Source organism: Cottoperca gobio, chromosome 9 (assembly GCF_900634415.1).
Source record: "Cottoperca gobio chromosome 9, fCotGob3.1, whole genome shotgun sequence".
NCBI classification, from domain to species: Eukaryota; Metazoa; Chordata; class Actinopteri; order Perciformes; family Bovichtidae; genus Cottoperca; species Cottoperca gobio.
Window position 1 is genome coordinate 2,286,494 of NC_041363.1, and position 11,969 is coordinate 2,298,462.

At 44.7% G+C, this 11,969-nt stretch overlaps 1 protein-coding gene across 5 annotated transcripts in view; it reads right to left on the reverse strand.

Moving 5' to 3' along the window:
- The window catches only part of tet3 (tet methylcytosine dioxygenase 3), a 37,923-nt gene that overhangs the window by 21,168 nt on the left and 4,786 nt on the right, over positions 1 to 11,969 (reverse strand). Inside the window, exons 1-2 of one of the 5 annotated variants that reach the window (XM_029440661.1) lie at positions 4,599 to 5,038; positions 3,390 to 3,697 (exon numbers count right to left, since the gene is read on the reverse strand). The exons of 1 other annotated variant lie outside the window; for it this stretch is intronic. In XM_029440661.1, coding sequence (XP_029296521.1) covers positions 3,390 to 3,416 — 27 coding nt within the window. In that variant the 5' untranslated portion in view covers positions 3,417 to 3,697; positions 4,599 to 5,038. Of the gene's footprint in view, positions 1 to 3,389; positions 3,698 to 4,598; positions 5,039 to 8,021; positions 8,499 to 11,969 lie in introns of those variants that run through there. 3 more of the 5 variants (XM_029440660.1, XM_029440662.1, XM_029440664.1) reach the window with 3 other exon arrangements.

Genomic DNA, 11,969 nt, shown 5'->3' on the forward strand with positions numbered 1-11,969 from the left:
GTGAGATATTAAGAATCCAATAAATCCAGGATTGATATGTAATACAACACTATACACCCTACATTAGGCATGTCATCCGACATGTGATTAATTTTTGCTGTAATTAAATAAAATGAATTGGTATTTTTGCTCTGTATTCCAGGAATAACTTGGCAGAATGATAAATAACAATTATCAAAATATTATCAGACTCCATTCCCTTCACCCCCAGCTCTTATCCAGGGTTTCCCTTCCACTTAATACAGAACATACAGTGATGCAGGGTCATGACAGTAGGGCTAAGGAAAACGACATTAACTATTGCTTCAGTCGAGTGTTTTCATAGTGTTTTGTGAAGGAAGTCACAGGTCATAGTTTCACTGTTGTTTATAAAAGCACATTGTGCTCCAGATCAGTTGGGCTATGCAAAGTAGGCAGTTGGAGTGAAAACATGTCACCCTTTGTGACTTTGTGTGTGGCAGAGGTGGGGCATTAAATACACACTGAGGAGAAAACTAAATACAATACTCAAATGTTTCTCTGAGGTTCAAGAAAGACTTTCAAGAACTGTTTATTCTCATCCTTTATTAAAAACTACAAAGTTCTTAAGTAGAGAATAATAATGATTTGTTCATTTTACTCATTATTATATTTCAAGAACACAATTAGGACGTGAAACAAATCAAGATGTTTAAGAAATGTCCCACGTAAACAGAAATATACTACATGCTTATAATACAATGTGGATTGCTTTCATTGAGAAAACCAGATATTATTAAAGTTATTATGGTCTATGTGGAGTTATTGCTTTAATTGCAACTGTTATATATATATTTTTGATATCTGTTGAGTGCTGAAAAATGATTTAGCTGCAAACAGCCGCTCAACTAAGTGACTGAAAGTTTGCACAGGAGAGATTATCACAAACCCAAGACAGTTTCATTCATACCAAAACCTTAAACGACTTGAATATACTACTACGTACTAGTATGTCATGCTTATATAATCTGCAATAGAAAGCATCCAAGACACAAGTCAACTGAAGACAGATCATACTACCCTGTTTGGTAAAAGTACAGTAATAAAGAGCGAGAGAACTGTATGCAGACAGAATGATCTGTCTAGTGTGAGACAAGCCTTGAACACCTTTCCTCACTATTCAAAAGACCCCAACATTGTTGGGAACATTTGAGAAAGGACAAAGGTACTATAACATCCAAAGACTCCCTCTGGGATGCTGCAAAAGAGTGATGGGGAAAATGTTACCTCTCAAGTTTTACACTATTTGGTAGAACTGTTTCCAGAAACAGAGCGAGCTATAAATAAGGCAAACATTGGGCTGAGCAGATGTCAGAAAAAAGTCCAGGGATGCTAAAGGGATGTTTTTAAATGTCTGGTTGACATTGACAACTGTCAGTGAAACATAAAAAAGCAGCCGTTCTTTGGATTTTGGCTCATGTACTTCTGTAATGTATACAACCTGACTGAAATGTTTATTATTAACTATATACATTTATTTATTTCACATGAAATCTTTCATGCTGCTTGTTTTAAGCCTTTGTTCATTAATGTGAAACTTGTTAAGCTGCTGTCTTTGTCAGGACTCCCTTGTAAATTATATTCTGAGTCTTAATGGGAATATTCCTGGTAAAATAAAATAAATAAAAATAAAAAGATGCTTGCAGACACATGTCTGTCTTTCCTATTAGTGATAATAGGTCCCAACATCGCTGCAACAACCCGCTCCTGCAGATACTCTGTACAACATCAGGAGGATACGTCCCCTACTAACTCAGAAGGCGACGCAGGTTCTGGTCCAGGCTCTTGTCATCTCACACCTTGACGACTGCAACTCCCTCCTCGCTGGACTGCCTGCATGTGCCATCTGACCTCTACAGCTCATCCAGAATGCAGCAGCCCGACTGGTCTTCAATCTACCCAAGTTCTCCCACAATGCACTGCTCCTCTGCTCCCTTCACTGGCTACCAGTGGCGGCTCGAATCTGCTTCAAGACTCTGGTGCTGGTCCACCGTGCTGTGAATGGATCAGCCCCTTCCTACATCCAGGCCATGGTCGAACCATACACCCCAGCGCGTTCACTTTGCCCTGCGTCGACCAATCGGCTCGCCACTCCCTCACTGCGAGTTAGACCCAGATTCCCCTCAAACAAAACCGCCTGTTTGCTATCCTGCTCCAACATGGTGGAACGACCTCCCCGTTGATGTCAGGTCTGAAGACAGTCGTCACACCTTCTGCAGACTGAACACTCACCTGTTTCCACTGAAGAAAACTAAATAACTGTACTTTAACTAACTACTTTGTATGTTGCACTTGTATTGGTTTGGCTTGTTTATAACTAATAGTTGAATTTGTATTCTATTGTTTCTGTATGTTGCACTTTTGTTTGGCTTATTTGAAGACAGTGGTCACTGATACGATTGTACCTATTTGAAGCTATTGTACTTACAAGATTCCTGCTGTTCGGAGTTGTATCCTCATGATTGTTTGCACTTATTGTACGTCGCTTTGGGCAAAAGCGTCAGCTCAATGAACTGTAATGTAATGTAATATAGAAACATATAAGCAACAGCTGACTGCTCCTGGTATTACCACCTGCTATAACTGAAAAGTAACAAGTTACTGCACATGTATTCTAGGTGGTCACAGATGCTTTTTTAAAACTGCAGTATTGGTTAAGAATCCCAGTATACAGCGTAATGTAGAAGTATTTCATAAACATGCTAACTGTCAGTCCCAAATAAGGGAAGGACTGCTTCTTATATCTTCCAGTAGATTCTCAGACAGTTTGTTACACTTATCAGGAGCCGATCAGTGAAGCCACATATCTCACTTCCTCTCCGACTCAGAACTGGGGCAGTTACCATTAGTTACACTGAAAACTGCAAACACACTAAAGTGGACTGTTTTTCAAAAGCACTCATTTTTGGTAGTCAGCTTGAAACACCGGGGGGGGTTTAAATACTACTAATCTGAATGATATTAATATGTTGAAGCAAACTTTGGTGCTTCACTTGAATCTTAATATTGGACATGCAAACTGTATTCTTCCAGGTTAACCCGTCGTAGATTATAATCAAACGAGTCTAGAGAGCAACAGCAAACAAGTAAATCCAAGGGCAGGCTGAGAAATCATTAACTGAGTTCATGTTGTGGCTGAACAGTATATTCCAGCATGTCTAACGGCACATAAACAATAGCAGACTCACTATATAAATATTGTTTTTGTGGTAGCCCCATAGATAGAAGCAGAGCTGCAAAGATGTCAACTATTACACTGTTCGCCAACTGTTTTGACTCTCGATGTATCTGTTTGAGTAAAAACTATTTGGTGTCAAATTCTTTAACCTATGTGCATACTGAGAACACACAACACACTCTAAACACCTTACTGTACACTTCAGCTGACTCCTCAACATAGATGTGAACTAGTTCCTGTTTGTAGATCCATCGGTGTCTGACAGCAGAAGTGAGCCTGACGTCCAGCTTCCACATCATTTGAATATTATTGAAATAAGCCTTTTGAAGTGGCTAATTACTGGACAGGCAGTATGCTCGGGCCTTTTGAATCCACCTTCTGCGCCGGGTGTCTGTTGGGGGGTCCCAGGGGGTGGTGGGGGTATTGGTGAGAGGTGGTGGGGGGTGTCGGGGATAGCAGTGAACAGCCGGCATGCAATACGTGAGAGGCCCCATGTCTGTACTATCAGTGGCATCAGACGGGAAAGAGGAAGAAAAAGAAGAAGAGGGGGGGGGTTGTGCATGCACGGCAGTTATGAGAACTGCAGTGTGTTGAAACAGAGTGACTGCAACATCGCACAATCACACACTATCAGTCACACTGTCTCTTTTCCTCTTTTCCTCACAGTTACATACACAGACACAGTCACATGGTTTAAAGCACCTCCAGCTGCACACCAACGGACTTTACTCCGCTTTGCTGGTACAGATAACAAATACCGCACTGCACACAAAATAACCCTTCTTTGAATCCCCTGAGCCTTGATTAACCTTGATTGACTTATTTTTTGTGAGTCTACATGTCACCGGCCCAGGATTGAAATGCAGCGCACCTCTCAGACTGAACAGACCACGTGCTTTCACAAATATTTACACCGTGACAGAGCTCTCGCCAGGAGTTTATCTCTGTCTTCTCTCAAACTGTCACACACACACACACACACACACACACACACACACACACACACACACACACACACACACACACAGCAAAAAGTGCATCCGAAAACATCAACACACCTAACCGGCTCAGACGTTGCAGAGGAGCTCATTAAACAAGACAAACCTTTACAGCTCTGGACGAGAGCAAAGCAAGCTGTTTAATACTGACGCTGCAAAAAACTAAAGCTACAGGGAGGAAACAAAGCCTGTAAAGATACTAGTGGTGGCGGTTGTGAGGGGGTTAAGTGCAGCTTGTGAGTAGACAGCTGAACCTAAATCCCAGATACACAACTCCCCCCCCCCCCCCCCCTTGTCCTGCTCCTTCTTCCCCCACCTCTTCCTCTGCTGCCGTGCCGAGCAGGAACATGAAACAGAGACCCTGACAATATGAAGCCGGCTGAGGACCAGCGACGCATACTTACGTGGTCTGAGACGTCCAGACTGAGCTGCGGGTCGGAGAGCAGAACGCAGACGCTAAGACAGAGAGGAGCATGAGACTTGCTTGCTGGCACAGCAGCCCACAATCAATCCGGGCTTGTTGGGTTGTATTCCTTTTTATTTCTTCCAGTCTGTGCAGTGCACAGGCAGAGCGAGCGCCGAAATACACATGCATGCATTCACACACAGCCAGCCTCACACACACACACACAACACACCTCCCCCAAACACAGCACACACGTTTCTCATTTCTCTCTTGCCTCTTCTTATGGCCGACGCTTTCTGTTCTCTCCTTTTTCCTTTCTCATTATCTCTGTCTGCTCCTCCCTTCCCTTTTTCAATATCCTCTTTCTTTCTCTCGGCTACACATGCAGTCGGCTTCTCTTCGCAGCCCCCACCTTCCCCCCTCTCTCTCTCTCTCTCTCTCTCTCTCTCTCCCTCCCTCCATTCCCCTCCCTCTCGCGCAGCCTCTCCCTCCATCTCCTCTCCTCTCTCTCTTCAGTGTGTGCAGAGCGAGAGGCCATTATCTGAGCCACAGCGGGCACGTACGATGGAATGGAGGAGTGTGCAGTGAGCAGAAACAGAGAGAGCTGTGGGGGATAGTAGTGGCAGCCTAGGAAACAGCACAGTGCAGCAGAGCTCTTACCAATGAGAAACCTCTCTGTGTCTCTCCACGCCCTTCAGCACTACTGCATTAGATGGTGTTACATATAAGGCTATGTTGTGTGTTTTGTTTATCCACAAAAGCCCACTGTTGGCAATTTCAGCTATGACAGAGCTTCTCTGCTTTCGAGTGCCGGGGCAAACCAGCGTCTGCCAAGCGAATACACAACTCACAACGGCATCAACAGGAAAAGGAAAAAGCAGCGAAGGAAAAGCAACGTTATGTTTATGCTTGTTTATGCCTTCTGCTAAACGGTATCTGGTTTTCCTTACGGAGATTTTGTTCCATGTTTTGAGCGTCTAGATTTCAGCTCAGCCCTGGGCCAAAGGAGAAGCCACCGATGATGGTTCTTCCATCTCCATTTTCTTGCCCATCGGTTGCCCATTCCTCGCTTAAAACCAAAAGCTTCAATCTTACACCTGTGGCTGATGGTAACACATCCTCTAGTAAGGCTGCATGCACAGGAAAGAGGAAAGGTTGGGCGCCGCTGGCCCATCCTCCAAGATCCAAAGCATACAGTGGAGGTGGAAGGTTTCTGACGATGAAGATGAAGGTCCACTTGATATTCTTCAACTCTATAATGTCAGCTCGCTGTCTGCACAGGGGGAGAAAATAAATGGAAGAAAGGAATTGCGACATGATTACAACGGAGGTAAAAGAGTGAGACGAGTACGCTGGGCGATGGAGAGGGAACAGCGGATGACAATTTGACATCAGCGAGAAAGAGTAGCAGGATGGAGAGAAGGGAACGGAAGACCTGAGGAGAGGGAAGACGACGAGGACGTCTGAGGAGAAAACGGAGTCGCTCAGTTATTATGTGATTCTGTTAAAAGAGCGACGACGAGGAAGAAGACGAGCGCACAAACAGAAAGAGGACGAAGACAGCAACCATCGCAGTTCGCTGAGGACCCGTGTCCTCTCCTGTCCGCCAGATACCGTGCTCTTGTTATTCTCTCCTCACCATTGTGTTGCCTTGGTGTCTTTGCCTTTATCATCATCATCTCTCTCGTTATGATCCCTGGATGTTTCGTCTCGCACACTCGCTGGCTGACCGGCCTTGTGGCGTCTTCTCTCTCCTGTCGAACATTGCTGGAGTTTTGGAGCAGATTAAACCCGGGAGGAGGAGGAGGGGCGGAAACATGGCCGTCTTCCCCATGTAGATCGCTGTCGGCTCCTGCGTAGTATTTTTCTCTTATATTACTGAGCTTGTAACTGGCAACACTGCGCTATGTCTGGATCAACTTCAGTAGCCTTTCCCTGCTTCTCTCACTTTGCCTTTCGCCTGTTTGTTCTTGATCTCTGCCTGCCTCTCTCCATTTGCTTCTCTGTTTTGTTTCCTGAGCCTTTTCTCCTTCTTGCATAGCTTATTGCTTTACCGTTCCAACACTTTGTGACGCAGCCGCTCTCTGGCCCTGTAGATTGCACACTGTCCGTCTCTCTGTTGCCACACATATTCGAATACACACACACACACACACACACACACACACAGATGAGCGTCAATCCCAAAGAGAAACACAGCGCAGCCTAAGCTGTCTAAGGAAAGGAGAAGAGAAGTAGAGCATTAGGTCATGTGACCAGGGAGTGCCAATGAGCGAGAGGGAGAGCAATGAGCAAGAGAGGTAGGAAACACATGTGGCGATGACGTAGCTGCACCGTCATCGTCGTCATCATCATGAGTGTCTCCCACCCGGGCGCTTGACTCCACCGCTGGGTGGGCACACGTTTCATCTGGCACATGCCCACTCTCTGCTATCACCCACCACACACACCAACAGACACTTGAAAATGTCATTCACCCGACTCACTTGTGCTCGCTCACTCCCCCGGCTGCAGTGACACAGCATTTCAAGACTCGACTTAACCCCTGCATCACAACTTCCATTCCTACAAAGCACCGAGTTACCGACTGCAATATGTTGAATATAGTTCACCAGATTGTTACATTTATATTTAGGAGCCTTCAGCATTTTATATATTAAATAACTTTATGTTTAGTTTTCATATATCATAACTGTTTTATCAATTATTTTATAGAAATTATATATTATTTGTGTTTTGTTTTAAGGTTTAAGAAATCCATGATGTTTCCAACTATCCTAAAATCTCAATATTGAGCAAAAATAATCATGATAATGATTTTTGTCAGTCACGCAGACCTAGTTACAGCCGTCGGACTAAAAGAGAGCTCACAGTCATCACAACAACACGTAATATGAACCGTGCTATAAATGAACGGCACCACGTGGATATAACACGGTCACACACAAGCTGAACGTGACCTGCAGCAGAGCTGTGAGTGAGTGTGTCCACGTACAACGCTGAGTAAAACAAAGAAAGTACGATTTGACCTGAACATCAGCGAAGAAGAAGGAATCTCCTGCAGAGTGATGCATCAAACATCAAACTGTTGATGCAGAGCACATGAGAGAAGGTACAGTAAGACTCCTGAAACAGCAGCCGGGGTCACTTCAGGTGAAACCTTTCTGCCGTCTACCTCAACCATGACAACAGAATGGATAATGGACTTCAGATAAGTGATGACAGAGAAGGAAAAGTATGCTTTAAGATCCAAGTCACCACCGTTCTGCCATTCAGGTTTGTCCAAGAGAAAGCTGTCCTGAACTCACCTCCAGAGCACAAAGGGTTACTCCTCATCTAGATAACAGGCTAACCCTTTACACGACTCACAACAACATTTGAGTATCTTAACTTTGAAGTAGTGGAACTGAATGTTACTTACAGTAAGCCTGCTGTAACCCGGCATCGATAGAGAGGAAGGTACAAAAGATTCTCACATCGATCATCTCACAATCTAGTCAGATTATCGTCCAAATAAATTGTTTCACGCCCTCGTGTCTTCCTCTCTCCATCTCTCTCACTTCTCTGTCTCTCGCTCTCTGTTTCTCAGCAGCGCAGAGGAAAGGTCTTGCTAGTAGGAGTGATGACTGACACGAGAAATCCACCCTCGGCCCTGTGTGCTGGGTCGGCTTGCATATGAGTAATCCTGAGTCATCTTTCTTCTGTTTCCTTCTCAACAAAGTCCTGACATAAAACCCCTCACGCACCGAAACAAGCTTATTTAAAAGATCAGCAGCACACGGGTGTAGTGGGAGGTCTGTGTGTATGAAACACATGAAAGCCAAAAGAGAACAATTTATTCTGTTTCACGGGTGAATAATCTTTCCCAGAATTGTTGTGATTTCCGTATTTCTGCAGCTTCATCGCCTCATCAGTGGGAGGATTTGTGCCATTTAGGGTTAAACCACTCACATGAGCATCACGGTCATGACATGATGCACCCCCCCCCATCTCTTCCTGTCAGCTGACGCCACCCATCTACCTCCATACACCCCCACCCCACATTGCCCTGCAGTCTAATGGCATCAAGGTCATCTAATCTGACACACTCTGACTTTCTTTCTCCTTCCCCCTCTTTCACTTTCTTTCTCTTCCTGCCCCCCAGATCACACACACACACACACACACACACACACACACACACACACACACACACACACACACACACGGCTGTTTCTCATCACATACACACAGAGGCACAGACACTAAACAAATGCAGAGGCACACACTTTAATGATTTCCTCTCTCCACACACATACATGCTAGTATGCGTACAGTATTGGATTGTTCAGCGAGGGTCACTGGGTTTAATGGTGGGCAGGACGAGAGGCTGCAGAGCCAAGCTGCAAATATTTAACAGAGCAGAAGAAACACAGTCTTTCCGCCTGCTCACAGCGATAAGACTGATATCAATCAGACATCTCTTTTTATTATACGTTTATTAGGATGTTTTTCTACGAACAACACTTTCAATCATTTCATGAAAGTTTTACAGATAGTGAAATTATTTACTTTAGATATTTGATATTAGATACTTCTATCCCGATATACAGTAGGTTTCTTCATATCTAAGATATAGATATCATGATATAGATATATATAGAGATGTTTAGACGACACGAGATCTTCTTGTTTCGGGCGTCTGAGAGTCTCTGCACGTTTCTGCACGTTGTGACTTCAATGTAAAGCAGAGCGCTGTGAACATATTGTTCATATGTTAGGCTTCTCCTTGTTATTTCCACCTTGCATCTGTCTGTTTCTATCTCTTTGTCTTTCCTCTCATTGCCCCCCCCCCCCCTGACTCCACCCCCAACACGCTCCCAGGCAGGATGGTGTTTGGTTCAGGTTTGGGTGTAGATCGTAGTGCTGAGTATCCAGTCTGAGTCATACCTCCTGACTTTCGGCACGTGCAATACGGCACGTATAGCCCAGCTGGGGAAGGCCAAACCCACCTCCCCCCCTTTACCCCTCTTCAGCTCTGCTCACAAAGAGAAATGGAGGAGTGGTTTGGGCAGGAGGGAGGAGAGAGAGAAAACATGAAAAGAGGTGGAGGGTGGGGGGCTGTTGGGCAGGGTGGAGCCACTGAACAATAACGAGGAGGAGGAGGAGGGGGCGCTGTTTTTAAAGCGCTTTGTGCCTGAAGGTCTGAGGCCCGAAGAGAAGAAGAATGTAATCAATATATAGAATATGTTTGTGGGGCTGAGACATAGAGAGGAGCCTCTGTGAATAACGAGAGAGAGGTCAAACCTAATGGGATGTAAATATTAACAGAACTCAGTTCAGAGCAATTTCCAATGTGGGGGCTGTTTGGAGACAATATTAAGGGTTTTAAATAGCTGAGAGAGAAAACAGGAGAAACCTTCGTCGGCTCTCACGGTGGCCGGCTGCCAGCCTCGTCTCTCTCAGGACTTGGGCTAAGATTAGCTTCCCATATGTTCAAGTCAGGCGGAGCCGGGCTTAAAGGGCCAGTACACGACTGTGCCATGAAGCCATGAAGCGCTTCACATACCTTAAATCATGTTGATGTACAATCAAGGTCCTAACGTATCTTTAATCCTTCAAATGAAAGAATGTTGTGCCACTTGTTCGCCATGCTTTTCATTTCTCTACATTGGAGCTGCAAGGATTCATCGACAGACACATAATGGTCGTTTCCAGCCTCTCAGGGAGACTTCCTGCTGGTTTCCTGTTTTATAATCAACTTAAAGTGAATATCTTCGGGGTTGGGACCGACACAACGACACCTGTAAAGACCTTGGACTATTAGAAACTGGGATGGAGAGTTTTCACTATTTTCTGACATTTATAGAATTAATCTAGAAAATAATCTGCAGATTAATGGATTATAAACAACAATCATCACTTTATGTTACATTATTATCAGCCCAATCCTCCACTGAGACATCAGCCTTTCACATTCATGCGTTCACCGTTGTTTCAGAAATCAATATTTTCATGTGCGCGCTCCAATAGCGTGTGATGAAAGTCCAACAGCTGTGGCGTTGTGTTACATAAAACCTGGCAGCGTCGGGCAGCAGTGGGATTCAGGATTGTATGAAGTTCTCGGTGGGAGCGGCGGAGCGGCCACCAGAGAGGTGAGAGTTAAAGAGCTCCAGCAACAGCTGAGGGCTCCTCCCCCCTTCTCTCGTTCCATTCATTTTTTATTAACTGCGGCATCAGGCGGCCGACAACCTCCCTCCGACATCACACACTGAAACCACCAACGATGCCAACAAGCCACCATTCCAAACTGGTGGTGCCATGCAGGGTATTGATCCAGTCATGTTCCCCGGCACACATGAGCAGCGTAGCAGGACACACGGACACACGGACACAAACATCTGCTTAAAGTCATAAATTAGAGATGAAGCCTCGCAACAGTGCAAGGGTTAAGTCCTTATATACAGTTAATGATTGAGTGAGGCGATTGTTGGCGGCGTTATACATTAATATGTCACCTGAAATCCCATGAGGACTTACAGGACGTGATGTTTTCAAGTCCTTGGGGTGTCTTTGATAAAATAGTTCTTCTATAACTACAGATACAGGTGCAGTGCATCGGAGCAGCCCACTCTTCCTGGGTTTGCACGCAGGGTTGCAGTCGAGGATAAATGGGAAGATCTTACACTTAATTCCTATAATCAGCACGATCCAGCTGATGCTGTGAAGATACAGCGGCACCAAGTTAAGAAAACACAAGACATTCTTATTTCAGCTCTCTCAAGATACCTTTTATTATAATCCAGTGTTTCACCCATGACGTGACCTTTTGTATATATCACCCGTGTTACCTTCAATACCTTCATAAAGGAAGAATAAGAAAACACGATGAACTGGACGAGACGTGGAATATTCTGCACGAGTTGTGTGACAGTAAACGGATGTCTTGATGTGGTTGTGCTCGTGTGCAGCGCGGCCCCCCATTAACTTCAATTCATTCAAAACTTCTGCGTTTTCTTTGTTCTTTGTTCTTTGTTCACGGTGGAAACATGCAAAAGTCTTCTTCAAGAATTGAAAGTAACGCAGGGAGAGTAATACATATACACACGATCATTTCGCAGATGAAGAACTCCTTTATGCGGAGAACATTACAGGAGACAAAGATGCGTCCTTCATTCATCATCTAACAAGTACTTGAGTTGAAGTAAAGAGCGGGACAACATGACATCTTGAGAACCAGAACCCAGATTACTGATGTAATTGTTGATTATATGTCGCGGGTTAACTCACAGCTATGAGATCACCAGTCGCGTGTCAAAGCACACGGGAAACAGAGCTGCAGCTCTTTACAGACGAAGTGGAAACCTCCTTCAGAGCAGTAAATACATCG